This window comes from Polypterus senegalus, chromosome 13 (assembly GCF_016835505.1).
Source record: "Polypterus senegalus isolate Bchr_013 chromosome 13, ASM1683550v1, whole genome shotgun sequence".
Lineage (NCBI taxonomy): Eukaryota > Metazoa > Chordata > Cladistia > Polypteriformes > Polypteridae > Polypterus > Polypterus senegalus.
The window spans coordinates 115,148,905-115,163,925 of NC_053166.1; the positions used below are offsets into that span (position 1 = coordinate 115,148,905).

General features: G+C 38.5%; 1 protein-coding gene across 1 annotated transcript in view; it reads left to right on the forward strand.

Moving 5' to 3' along the window:
- Positions 1 to 15,021, forward strand: part of sncb (synuclein, beta) — a 130,508-nt gene that overhangs the window by 67,847 nt on the left and 47,640 nt on the right. Inside the window, exon 3 of the mRNA XM_039775673.1 lies at positions 9,329 to 9,370. Coding sequence (XP_039631607.1) covers positions 9,329 to 9,370 — 42 coding nt within the window. The remainder of the gene's footprint in view (positions 1 to 9,328; positions 9,371 to 15,021) is intronic.

Here is a 15,021-nt window from a genome sequence, read left to right on the forward strand (position 1 = left end):
TCACGCACCAGCTCAGGCTCCTTCCCCTTCAGAGAGGTGACATTCCACATCCCAAGAGCCAGTTTCTGTAGCTGAGGATCGGACCACCAAGGTCCCCGCCTTCGGCCACCACACAACTCACACTGCACCTGACCTCCTTGGCCCCTCCCATAGGTGGTGAGCCTATGTGGGTGGGACCCATGTTGCCTCTTCGGGCTGTGCCCGGCCGAGCCCCATGGGTGCAGGCCCGGCCACCAGGCGCTTGCCATCGAGCCCCACCTCTACGCCTGGCTCCAGAGGGGGGCCCCGGTGACCTGCGTCCGGAAGAGGGAAAACGCCGTCCAAATTTTTTCTTCGTCATACGAGGTCTATTGAACTGCTCTTTGTCTCATCCCTCACCTAGGACCAGTTTGCCTTGGGTGACCCTACCAGGGGCATAAAGCCCCGGACAACAGAGCTCCTAGGATCATTGGGACATGCAAACCCCTCCACCACGATAAGGTGGCGGTTCAAGGAGGGGAACTGATATAATGTTTCCCATAATTATACTGGAAATTGCAAACTTATTTTGTTTTTGTTTTATTATCACCATTGTTTAGATGTAGCACACACTTGAGCTGCCTTTTGTACAACTCACTTCATGGCATTCCTGTTGATATGATTTAAATATATTCAGGCCTTTGTTCTTTTTTTTAACTTTGTTTCTCAGATAGTCATGGTCCAGTGTGAGGGTACAATGTGATGCAATGGCATCCAATCTGGTATAAACACTGATCCCACACAAGACTGAACTGGATAACTTTGTTTCGAATTGTTTAAATTGATCTTTTTCTACACATCAAGCAGCATTCGACACTGAAGAATGACAAAGTGAAAACACGATTTTAGGATTTTTTCGAAATTAAAAATAAAAAAGTGAAATATTATATTGACATAAGTATTTAGGCACTTTGTCATGACACTTGAAATTTGTCTCAGTTAAATCCCATTCTATTCATCATCATCGAGATGTTTCTACACCTTGTTTGGAATCCACTTGTGGTCAATTCAATTTATTGAACACGATTAAGACAGGAACACACCTGTCTATACAGTGTCCTACAACTGACAATATGTATCAGAGCAAAAACCAAGCCATTGGGCCAAATGAATTGCCTGTAGAGCTTAAAGACAGGATTGTGTCTGGTGAAGATCAGGGGAAGGCTACAAACAATTTCTACTGCATTGTAGGTTCCCAAGACTACAGTGACCTCCATATTTATTCAATGGATGAAGTCTGGAACAACCATGACTCATCCTAGAGTTGGTCATCCAGCTTGGCACAGTAAGATAGGTGACCAAGAACTTCACAGTCAGTCATGCTGGGCTCCAAAGAACCTGTGTGAAGATGGGAGAAGCTGCTAGAAATACAGCTATCATTGCAACACTTCACCGATCTGTGCTTTATGGCACAGCAGCCACTCCTTAGTAAAAGACATGGAAGACCACATAGAGTTTGCAAAAAGCCACCTAAACAGTATCATGCTGTGGGGTTGTTTTTCAGAAGAAGGGTCTGGGAGACTAAACAGGGTTCAGGGAGATCTGAATGGAGCAAAGTACAGAGGTATCCTTATTGGAAACATATTTCACCTCTTCTTTAAATCTGAAAATGGAATTAAGCACAAAACAAAGAGAATATAGGATTGGCTTAAGAAACTCTGAAAATGGTCTTGAATAGCTCCAGTTGAACATCTCTGGAGAAATCTGAATATAGAAGTCTACTGATGGTCTACATCCAACCTGACTGAGCTTGAGAGGATCTGTAAAATCCCACATACTGAATATGAAGTTTATCATGCCATGCTCAATAAGACTCCAGGCTAAAATGGCTGCTAAAGGTGTATCAACTAAAGTAATAAGTAAAGAGTGTAAATACTTGTGTCACTGTGAGATTTCAGTTTTTTTTTTTTTAATATATTTGCAAGAAATTCCAAAATACTGTTTGTCATTCTGGGGTGTTGAGTGCTACTTGATAAGGAGAAAAAAATTAAGTGGCCTGAATCCATTGTATATGCCACTTTCCCTTGAATTTCACAATACCACAATGCAGTCATGCAGTCTTGTATTTAAATCTGTAATAGTTATATTAATTATGTCAAATACTCCCTGTCTGGGATTATTTTCTAATTTGCCCAAATTATGGCAGTATAGACTTCATCCCCCAGTGACATTGAATTAGATTAAGTGAGTGTGAAAATGTTATCTCACAGAAGCTGTGACATTGAAGGGAACATGTATGATAAAGTTTACTACATACATAATATAAAAGACAGTTTTTATCCAGTCCACATTAGGTTCAAGGCAGGAAGCAACTTTTCCTGTGATGCAAGTTTATTTCCAGGCCTACTCACATACATGGCCACAATCACACATAGTTAAGCTAACACACATCTTTATAATATTGAAGAGAAACTGGAATACCCAGAAGAAATACACAGGGAAAACACACAAAGTCAGACAGAATGTAGGATTTGAACCAAGGTCACTTGATCAGTGAGGCTATAGCATTAACCAGTGCACCAGCCTACAGTTTATTGGTTAAACTTCCTGGTTCACTTCCCAGGTCTTCCCTGTGTGGAGTTTGCATGTTCTGCCCGTGTCTGTGTGGGTTTCCTCCGGGCACTCCGGTTTCCTCCAACAGTCCAAAGACATGCAGGTTAGGTGCATTGGCGATTCTAAATTGTCCCTAGTGTGTGCTTGGTGTTTGTGTGTGTGTGTGTGAGTGTGCATGCCCTACGGTGGGCTGGTTTCCTGCCTTGTGCCCTGTGTTGGCTGGGATTGGCTCCAGCAGACCCCCGTGACCCTGTAGTTAGGATATAGCGGGTTGGATAATGGATGGATAATATCTTTATGCATATAAACTATGCCAGTTTCCTGAATCTCATTTGCTTTGCACGACAGCTTGTTCGTATTCATTTGTAACTGCTAGGGTCTCATTGGGGTTGGAATCATCATTATTAAAATGCAGTAATATGGCAACATTTTATGACAAAAAATGTCACTATTAACATTTCTTCGTATATTTCTTTCTGGTAGGGAAGGAAAAATAAATTATAATCATTGCATGTAGTGAAAAATGTATCTTTATAAGTATATATATATATTTTTGGATGGAGAAAGATCTTTTACAACATTATGCAATCTCAAATTTAATGGAGCCAAGTTTGAAAATGAAAGGCTAGATTAAGACTTTAGGCACTTTCAAAACTAAACATGATCTCTTTTTTTTGAAAAATTAAGTGGATAGGACTGGCGAGCTTTGTTGTGCTGAATGGCCTGTTCTTGTCTAGATTGTTCTACTATTCTAATCAGAACATCTAATTAGAATATAAATCAGCAAATTTACACAATTAATTGAATACAGCTATTCAAAACCAAGGAAAAGGATATGTAGATCTTTTAGCCATGTTTGGGACTTTCTTTATCCATTACCAGGTCATAAGTGAGCAAGTTTGAAGGACAGGAACAATCCATTGAAGGGCACTCTTAATCGAGTACATACACATGTTTCCATGTTTTGGGCCATTCACATTAAGTGTCAATGGCTAATTTAATATTCCAAACATATTCATATTAAATAATATCAGAATAAGTGGAATAAGCCAGATGGACATAAAACAAATTTGCAGATTCTATACAAGCAGTGAATGGAAAACTGGATTCCTGCGGTGGCTGTAATAACTACAGTACCTCACTTATGTCTTCATAATATTCCAATAAGCCGAAAATTTTTTATTGAGACAACATGTTCAAGGTGATGGTAGTAGATTAGCACCTCCTAAAGAAATATTCACAATTTTGAAATGTTAGTCAATGTTTGTTTTTTCAAATATCATGCTTTTGGCTGGGCCAGTTTTTACCTGTTCATTGTTTTCAGACTTGTGAACCCCTTAAAATTATTAAATTTCAGAAAAAATAAGGAGGATAAGCAACAGAATCATTCTTTATAACAAACAATAAGAACTTGTAGTTGAGCCTGAGAACCAAACCTCATTTAAGAAACAATGCAATGATATCCCCACACAAGTTCATCATTAGCTGACCAGTTAAGTCACCTGGAATATAAATTGATCACTAAAATTAGAAATAAGACAATAAACAGATACAAGGAAAAGCAAAATCAGAAATCATGTATGGCAGGTGCAGCTATCAAGGCATTAGGTGTCCACTTCAATCAGATGACTGCAATAGGCAACTGAAGCTTCACAGTAAAATATGAAATTGCACGAGGGACTAATAAAAACAACAGCAGTAAATGTTCCTGTGGTCACAAAGTATGCTTATAGACCATTAAACAGGCTATTATAAACAGGTGGATTGTATCTTCCAAAAGTGAGTTTTATTTTATTCTAATCTAATATTTTGCCACACCAGTCATAAATTATTCCAAAGTTTAACAGATACTGCCTGACTGTCAAAGCCAGCATTCTGTCAGATATCAGACACTCATCCATAAACAAATCACCTTCACGGATTACTTAAAGATGCCTATTTCCCAAAATGCTACAGTCAGTCCATATATATATACCAAATATTAACTGTCCCATTCACTTTTTGTTAATATACAGTACATTATTTTAGATATTTGTTTGTTTGTTTTCAGAATTCTTCCATAATTCTAAGGGTTTCTTCTATAAGAGGTCTTTTCACAAGATACAAATGTAGATCCTAGTACTTTGCAATTCAGATGCTTTTGGTTTATCTGGAATTAGCTCCAAGTATTTTTCAAATCCTTTCGTGATGGACCCCAATGAACCAATTACCTCTGGTGCTCCACGTGTTTTGTACACTCAAGAAATCATTCTTGAGGTGTGCTGCTGTTACACAGCTAACTTAAATTGATTTTATTCAAAATTTGCATGTATTATGTATGTCATGTCTGGGCCTCTCTGCTTAAGCTGCTGCCCCCGCGACCCGACCCTGGATAAGCGGAAGAGGATGGATGGATGGATGGATGGATGGAATAATTTGTGTGGAAAACACAAAAAATGAATTTAATTGATTTAACAGCTCCAGTCAGAGAAATAATATATTCAGATTACCCAATTATCTGTGGTTGTCTTAACTCAAAATTAGTATCTTTTTAAACTTTAAAAAATATTTGGGAAACATTTGTCATTACACAGTAACTTTAAGTATTGTATGTTTAAACAAAGCAAATAATTCTCATTGGCACAGAATCACCATTCACTTGCCACATAGACTGTATCCCCAAACCAGTTGATTTTCAAAATATTTTCAAAAGGAGGAAGAAAAGGCTTTAAAGAGTTCTGTTTCATGGAATATTTTCAAGAATGTTTGCAAAGTTTTCCTGTTACAACTACTCCAGTCAAATGTCAAGTGTCGTCTTGGGGAGATCTTACTGTGTGTCCTGGCATGGAGTAATATCAAGGGTGCAAGAGGCAAACACAGGAGTGCCTCAAAGATCGGAGCTAGGCCCTCTCTTTTTTCTATACACTTCCTCACTAGGCTATATCATCGTGTCCTATGATTTTTCTTATCAATGCTATGCTCATGATATGCAGTTGTACATGTCATTTCCTCCAGAGGACCACATTGTATCAACTAGAATCTCTATATGTTGCATTGATATTGTAACCTGGATGAAGGTACACCATCTGCAGCATAACCTTATCCCAGTTCCTCTGTCTATTCAGCATCTCATTTCTGTTAATCTTGGCTCATTGTCACTAACACCAGCCAAGTCTGTATGCAATCTTATGGTGGTGACTGATGATCAATTGTCCTTCACGGGCCATGTTGCTATCGACTGTTTGGCTTGCAGATCGACTCTATACAACCTCCAGAAGACCAGACCATATCTGACAGAGTATGCAGCACACCTCCTGGTCCAAGCTTTGGTCTTGTCATGTCTGGACTACTGCACTTTTCTGCTGGCAGGAGTTATCAGTGTGTCTCACTAAGCCGTCACAAATGATTCAAAATACAACGGCATGTCTTGTGTTCAACTAGCTGAAGTGATCACGTGTCACACCTTTTTTAGGTCACTATACTGGCTTCCTGTAGCAGCACACATTAAGTTCAAATTCTTCATGCTTCCTTACAGAGTAGTCAATGTGTCAGCACCTATGTATATATAGACACTCATGCGGATCTATGCTCATTCTCCACCTCTCAGCTCTGCTAATGAAGCGTGTCAGGTTAGGCCACTTTTGTGTGGCATTAAATTTAAATCCAGCCTCTTTTCATGTGTAGCGCCGGTAGAAAGAGCTGGCCACCTCTTTCTCAAATCATTCAAAACCTCTTGCATGGCGAATTCCTGTCTGATATTAGCTGTTAGGTTTTGTAACATAGTAATTGTTTCCAGCTTGTATTTTGTTCTGAGCTCTTCACTTGTGGTGATCCATTCTGTACCCTTGTCCTGTAACACAGCACTTGGGAAAGTATGAGTATTAAAGAAGACATGCTAAATGTTTCCCTGTGGTTTGACTTGCTTTATTATTTGTCTTGTGACAATTATGTAAACTAACTATACAAAACATAAACAGATTTATTGTTTATTTATTAACATAAACAGATTTATTGTGTTTAAACTACTGGAGTGGAGTGACATGGTGATACAACTTACTCAGGCTCTGGTGCCACCATACATGCAGAGAGATACACCCACAAACACATACACACTGTCTGAACATACACTAGAAAGACTAAAAAAGAAGAAAATTAAAAAGAAAGAAATCTTCTGAATCAGTGAGGTATTATGCACATATATTGGTGTTGGTATAATTGAGCCCCCATAGCATTTCATGACCCACTTCTGCTAAATAATCTATTAGCTGAAAGAACTCACTGTTAATGTGTAGGAGAGAGGATGTGGAGCATTGTTCATAATGGCACCCAGCGTTGTTTTAATTATCTCCTTTACTGCAACCATCAGGGAGTCCACAGTGTGTCCAATAACTGAGCTTGCTCTTTTAATTCGTTTTTTTGATTCATTGAGCCTCTCTTGATGTGATGATACTGGCCCAGCACACACCACCGCCTAGAAAATCACTAGACCACCTCCATATCCACTCTGTGAATAGTGACCTGGCATAGGGGCTTTTCGATGCAGTGAAAGTCAATAACTAATTTCTTAGATTTGCTGATGTTAAGCAGTAGGCAATTCTTTCTCCACTAACAAGCAAAGTTCTCCACCTGATTCCTGTATTCTGCATTTATTGATCCTTTATTGCCATTTATTGATACATCCCATAAGTGCAGAATCATCCGATAATTTTTGCAACAGACATGACCCGGTGTTATATTTCTAGTCTGTGAAGTAAAGAGAAATGGAGACAGGGCTGTTCCTTGTGGTGCTCACATCTGTATCAGACACGCGGTCCTTGAGCTTCACAAATTGTGGTCTTCCTGACAGGCAGTCCATTATCCATGAATGACATCATAGGTTCATCCACCTGCATATCTCTGAGTTTTCCCCTTAACAGGAATAGCTAGATGGTATTGAATGTACTCGAGAAATCAAAAAACATAATCCTCACAGTGCTGCCATGTGTGTCTAGGTCAAAATAAACCTTGTTTAGCAGACAGATAATTTAATTCTCTACTCCAGTCTTTGTCTAATAGGCAAATTGCAGTGGGTTCAGGTGGTCTACCACAAGAGTCCATGGCCAGTCTCTCATGATGTGAGATGTTAAGTGCCACTGATCTGTAGTCATTAGATAAAGATGTGTCTGCCTTGTTTGGAACAGGAACAATGCAAGATGTTCTCCACACCTGTGGCACTTTCTGGAGCCTTAGGGACAGATATGAACAGGTAACAGACGACAGCACAAAGCTGACCAGAACAGGCCTTACTACTGGTGCTGAATACAGGGCTATTCAAAATGAAACAGCAGATTTCAAAAATTTATTTCAAACAAACTGTATAGCACAGAAACACAGTCTGCACATCACTGGATAGAGGAAAGTCCTATGGTCCTATGCATGCACTCAACAAGAGCACCATGTGTAGTGTGACAAACATCAAAATTGTAGACCATTTCTTGCCACACATGAGTCAAATGGTCCCTAGTTACTGAATTCACAGCTTTCTCAATTCAATGTCACAAATCTTGAAGATTAGCTGGTATAGGTAGAACAGACACTCTTTCTTTAATGTACCCCCACAGATAAAAATCGCAGGGGTTAAGATTTGGAGACCTGGGAGGCCATAGACGATGTGCAAGATCTTGTTGTTTACCTTGAACAATGGATTCACACTTCACAAATTGCAGCACTCAAAATGATTTCTCTTTTGGTGTTGTCACCAGTTTACTATAAACAAGAAACAGTGCTCAGTGGCATTCACTGGTACTTTTAGGTGGGCTTTTAAACTTTGGAACTTTCCTCTATCCAGTGATGTGCGGAATGCGTTTCTGTCTCATACAGTTTGTTTGAAATAAATTTTTGAAATCTGCTCTTTCATTTTTAATAGCCCAGTATTTGTCTCAGTTGTATATTTTAATACTGTATATATGTCTCAGTTCTCACACTAATAAGGCATTAAGTTTTGCAAGTCAACCAGACATTGCCAAATGACAGTATTTTTATGACACTGTATTAATAATAATGAAAATCAAATATCCATAGTATTACAATACAGTATGTTTAGATTACATTTTTCACACATGAAAATTCAGAGCTGGATTTAAAAAGGCAGATGTTCAATTAAGGTTTTTTTCCCCCTTTCGGATAAGTTCTACTAAATTACTTGTCATCTAATGACATCTTATTTCAAAGCAAAATGTGAAAAATCCGCCCCTTTGCTATTCTTAATATGGGGTCTTTGCACTTGTGGCACGCATCCCCGCTCCTTGAAGGCTCTTCAGCATTCTGTTTTCATGGCGCGTGGGCCATTGATGCTGAGCTTTGATGCCTTGCATTGTTTTTACATTGTGAAAATCTGTCAGCTCCATTTCGTTAACTGCTTGCAAATAGGCACTGTGACTTATTCATCTGAAAAAGGAGTGCAATGAATTCCTATAAGATGATATAATGCTCAGAAGCAGAGTGGTGTACAAGGAAAACACAGTTTAAATGTAGACCTCAGACATTTCACTTTAACTGTTTCCTCCCAACCTAGTATTCAATCCATTCTTTAATTGTTTTATATTAGGAACAACAGTATATCCTTATGTGCTTCACATTAAATGTACTTACTGAAATTGTATTCATGCAATGGAGGACAAGCAATGCTTACTGTCTATTTTGTTCACACATGGGGACAGCAGTAGGATATGAACTTACCTTGTCTTTCAAGGTTATGCCACTAATAACTGTCTGGTTTTCTCCTTTCTCCTTTTTGCAGGTAATATGACCAAAGAAGGAGTGGTGCAAGGTGTCGCTTCAGGTAAGTTGACTTCTAGTATCTTAAGCCTTGTGTGTCATCATAGTAGAATTGTTCTCAGAACTCCCATCATCAAGCCTCTTCTTGAAGAAAATCAAAGTACACTGACTTATCAAATGATGCTAACTGGAAATGGTTTATATTCAAGCAAATTACTGATAAAAGAACTGTGGGTGCCTTCCCCTGTCTTGGGGTCTGTATTGGTCTATGGATCATTCAGAATGCAAAGTGTAATCTGTGATTCATAAATAAATAACATAAATATTGCAGCTTCTCCTTCATCCTAATGCTATCCAAGAAAACATACCGACTCTTATTTAAGTGGCATTCAAGAGGAGCTATAATCATCTCACTCCCAGACCATTAAACATATTGCATTCCCCTGTGACCACTCAGCTGTCTACATTAAATTCTCTTAATTAATATTTGACATTTAAAAGTAAAAGCAACAGCCTGCTCCTCAGGTTTTTCCAAATCCCACTCCCTCAGAGTTTCCATCCACACACACAGTATAGGTTTTCCTAAGCTACTACCCACATTTGTTTTAAGTGATCTTTAAGCTATATATTCATCAATCAAGTAAAGGGGCTCAGTGTTCCAGAAGGCAAAATATTTTGAAGTAAAAAATAAAAACTGCATAATAAACAACCTGCTCCATAAATAAGTACTGTATTAACTCCTGCACAAGGCACCAGTGTGTCACATACACATCCACACTGAGACAATTTAAAGTCACCAATTAACCTAATGCACATATTTGGGAAAAGCCCATGTAAACAGCAGCCAAACATGAGAGTCCAACTCTGAATGCTGGATATGCCAGAAAGCAGTGCAAACCATGACATCTCTGTGCCACTTAAAACACACACACACACACACACACACACACACAGCTATTGTCAAACCTGCTTAATCCTATTCAGACTTAAGAGGCACTGTTGTTTAATGCAATGTCATTTCAAAAAATAAAAATGGGTTGGCATTTCATTACAACTCACAATTATGCACATTCCTATGCTGGGTTAATTTGCCTAATCTGAATCTCCTTGGAGAGTATGTGGAAAATCTGAGAACCCTTGCAGAAATCCAAACAAATATGAGCAGAATGAGGTAACCTTACACAGATGTGTGCAGAGCTGGACTCTTTAGCTGCCATGGCCCTACATCTCATTCCTATTTACAAACACATTCAAGTCAATAGTCAACAGATTGACCTACAATGCAATGGGTTTTCCCAAAATCCAGAACCAATGTGTATTTAAAGATCCCACAGATTGTGGACACAGTGGGGGAAGTCCACAGGCAGACTTAAAGTTAAACAGCTGAGAGATTTAGGGCATTTAGTGTATCCTACTCTTCCTCTAAGTTTTCTGCATAGATTTGTACACCTCCTGCAGAAAGTATTAGAGGACGTACACGTTACTCATGAAACTTACTCTTCTCAGATTTGATCCTTACCCTGTCATGCAGAGAGTCCATCAATATACTGTCCATTTTAGGACGTCCTCCTCCCTCTGACAGAATGGCACCATTTCTCTGGCAAAGATCCATCCTCCCTTCTACTGCTGGCAAAAGAGCATCCATTCTCTGAATAAAGTCCTTGTCCCTTCTGCCTCTAACCAAACACCATCCTCCTTCCATCATCCACCAGAATCTCTTTTCCCAGTCCTACCTCAAGCTTAAAAATAAAAAATGCAAGCTGGAGGCATTGGAAATGAGCAGAACAGCTGTCAATCATTTTTACAATTAAGGCCTGTCCAAATTCTTACTACTGATGAGAAGAAAGAAATGTATCTGTCCATTTTTATTTCATACTACACATTCTTTTATTGAGTTTACATTAGGAGAAATTAATTTTAGACAGTCAATTGAGTTCACCCTTTATAACGTTATTATTTTAAAGACCTGCACGCTGCAGCATCATTACTCCTTATGGTGTGTTGCTTACATAACACTATTTGTAATCTGCAATTTTATAATCTGCTTTCTGCAGATCATAAATGATTTAAAATGTGAATGAGGTTTACTTCCTTGATGTTTAAAGTATCATTCATTGTCCTTTTTCTGTCATTTAAAATTGGAATAATATATTGCTCATTTAAGGACTATTTTAATTAAACATATGCAGAATAGCCACACATGTAAATTCTGTACACATTGTCAAGAGGTGACCTGTTCATGAGACATGGACACTTAGAGCTTATAGAAGATTAAAACCTAAAATCTAGTACAAAAGAAAGAGACATCAGCACCTGTATTTATGAAACATCTCAGAATTGCTCCTAGGAATTGCACTAAAAGTCTCGAGAGGATAGGAATTTGCACTACCCCAGAGTAGAACATGAAAAATATTCGTAAAGAGTCCTGCACCTTTTTCTCAGAAAGGAATAGAAGTTTACACTCAGTGCTACAAAAAGGAACTCATGATGATGTTTTGTAGTTTTCTGCTAAGGCTTCACTATAAAGATATTATTATTATTATTATTGTTATTAATAATAGTAAGGTAGGATACTGTGCTAAGCTGTATTGTAATTGTTTACTCTTCATAACAACGTCAACCAAATTACAGTAATAAGTACTGAGATGGAAAAAAGGTACACACACCGAATGAGAGTAAAGCCCAATAACAGGCAATTTTATTCACCATTTCGTTGTATGATCCACACTGCCAAATAAATCACCATCCAGCTGTCATAGCAAGATGAATGTCTTGTAAAATAATAGTCATTGTCACTAGCCATGGCTATTCCAGCTTGGTTTCTGAAGTCTCTTTCACTCCCAGTGATCCCAATCAACTTCCAGAGTTGCATGCAATGTCCCTGATAAAGAGTAAACTGAGCCTGCAGTTGGAAGTAAGAGAGCTATAAAGAGCACCATTTTTCAGATATTGGAGGCAACAGAGAAAGGAGAGAACAGAGAAATAAAACAGATGTAGACTGTAAAAGTTAGAAGTACAGAGAACATGGGGTCAAAGTAGGCTAACCAAACATCCAGATAAGCAAGATAAGCTGGAATCTGTTCAGATAAGTCTGTTCAAGACCTAAAACTGTTTTATTGTTTGGGGTGTATTCAGTTCTTCTACTAAGTAAAAAATTGTCTGGTAAAGAGTAATACGTGTGCCTCTGAGTTCATGTTTGGTTTGAGGGTGAGGTGAGGCCATGCGCAATGACAGTAGCTTCTGTCCATTCTGACTATTCTATTTCAAGATGGAGCATATTGTAGATTACCCAATTAATTATGTTGTGCCCAATTAAAAATAGTTACTTTGTATGTACATATTTCACTTTCTTGATCAAAGGAAACTGCTTTAGTTTTTGTTTGCTTTCTGCAATACTGTATACTCCTTAATAAAGTGAAAAATACCCAGAGATGTTTTTGTCTTCATTTACAAAAGGTTTTAATTGTTAGAAATATATTCAGGTCTGTGCTGCTGAACCATTGCAAAAATGTGTCTTAGAACTTCTGCTGCAATTATTTATATTTAACACAGCAGGCTGTGTGGACTTTTGATATTCATAAAGAGGATTTAAAATATGAAAACTCAAAATGGAAATTTGCCTTTTCTATCCCCAAATGGGACCTGCCATTCTACCTCATTTCAATTAAAATTGAGCTTTATGATCGGGCTTGCATGAACAAGGCTGTAGTTATTTTTATTTCAAGTTATTTTATATAGTGCAATTTCCATTTACCCTTGTGACCTGAGAGTAGATTAATGTCACCACCCCTCTTGCTTGTTGTTAAGGATGTTGGCATCTGGCCTAGAGATCTATATTTCAATACCTTCTTAATGATTAGATACAATGATGAGAATTACAAATTATGGGTAGGATAAGCCCATATAACCCTATCAATGCCCTAACCTGCCTCTGTCAAGCTGAAAGTTGGAGAACCCAGGCAAATTACAGATAATGGAGACCCAGATCTGTAATGATTCTAGACTTGATGCACTTTGGGGAAACCATTTGTTTTCAGGGAGGTGAAAGTGAAAGTCTGAGTAAGAGATGAGAATAAAATAATATATAGACTGTGACTTGGAATATTATGAGAATGATGGGAAAAGTGGGTACGGTGCAGGAAGTTCAGAATTGTAGGAGAGCAGATGTGTTTTGTGTATAAAAGACAAATTGAAAAGGTAGAGGTGTGAGAATGCTTAGTGCGAACAGTGGAAAGAGGATGAATGAGCATGATGTGGTTGTTAGAATGATTGCTGTAAAATGACTAATGGATTTAGCATTGGTATATGCCCCAAAGGTTGGTGGAAGCAATGAAGAGAAAGATGTGTCTTAGGACAAGTTGATGGGGTTGACATCTAGAGTTCTTTAGTTGATTGTAATGAGTGATGAGCTGAATGAGTATGCTGGAGCTAGTGCTGATGATTTTTAGAGGGAGTCTATGGTGGCTTTAGCTTTAGTATCAGGAATGCTGAGGGTGATTCTGAAGACTGGCGAGGGAATGGAAACAGTTACATGCAATGCCGTGTTTAAGAAGGAGGAAAACTGCTTTGTGACATAAGAATCTGGTGTTTTAAAAAGCACAATAAACAATTTGCTTAAGTTAATCCGGACATTGTGAAAAATGTAAAAGTCACTCTTGATTGTGTATCACTGTATCATTCAAGTGTATGAGATTTTTATTGTTAGAGGTATGCAGAAACGTAACAGAAAAGTATTTGCCAAGGAGGAAGTTCTTGAAGTTGAAAATGGAGAACGTGAGATGTAAATTTTCTGAAACACTGGTAGCAAAATGGAGGAAGGTCAAAAATATCAGATACGAATGACAAATGGGAAAAGATGAAGACTGTCATTGTTGAAAAATACTAAAGTAGTCTGTGGTTGGACAAAGGGGCACCTCCATGACACAAGGAAACATTGTGGTGGAATGGTGAGTACAGATGGAAACTGAGGGGATGCTGTAAGGAGTGGCAGGAAACAGAGATATAAGGTGTCAGGATAGCCATAATAAAGAAAGGTGAAATGCCAGAGTCCACAAAGCTGAGAGATTGAAGATTTTAAGTGAGCTGTGGTATCAGGAAGGAAAAAAGAAAAGCAGATGAGAAAAAAATGTAGTAAATATACACTGTTTTAAAATTGCTGAAGGGAACATCACGGTTGGCAGAAATTAGATTATGCACACCTGGAAGAAGTAAATGGAGAAGTTTCTGAATGAGGAGAATGAAGGGGATGATATTTGTTTTGTTGTTGTTGTGAGAAGTAAGAAGGACTGAGCTGTAAGTAAGTTCTGGAAAGAAAGGGTTGCAAAAGCACTAGATAATGAAAATATATAAAAGCAGTGGGCCCAACTGGAGTGGCAGTGGAAATGTTGAGGGTTGTGGAAGGTCGTAGAATGAAATGGTTAACAGACCTGTGCAACATGATTGTATGTTAAGGGAGGGTTCTAATGCATAAAGGGAGGGGTGATCCTTTGGCGTGTGGGCCATTGGAGAAGGAAGTTCATGTGCTTAAGAAAGCACCACAGAAAGGCATCAGGGATCAAGTCAAAGTTACCAAAATACAGTGTACAGTGGAACCTTGGTTCACGAACATCTCGGAACACGTACAAATCGGTTTACGACCAAAATGTTTGCCAAACTTTTGTATCTGTTCGCGACCACAGACTCGGTATACGAACAAGCCAGTTTCCCTTTCAGTTT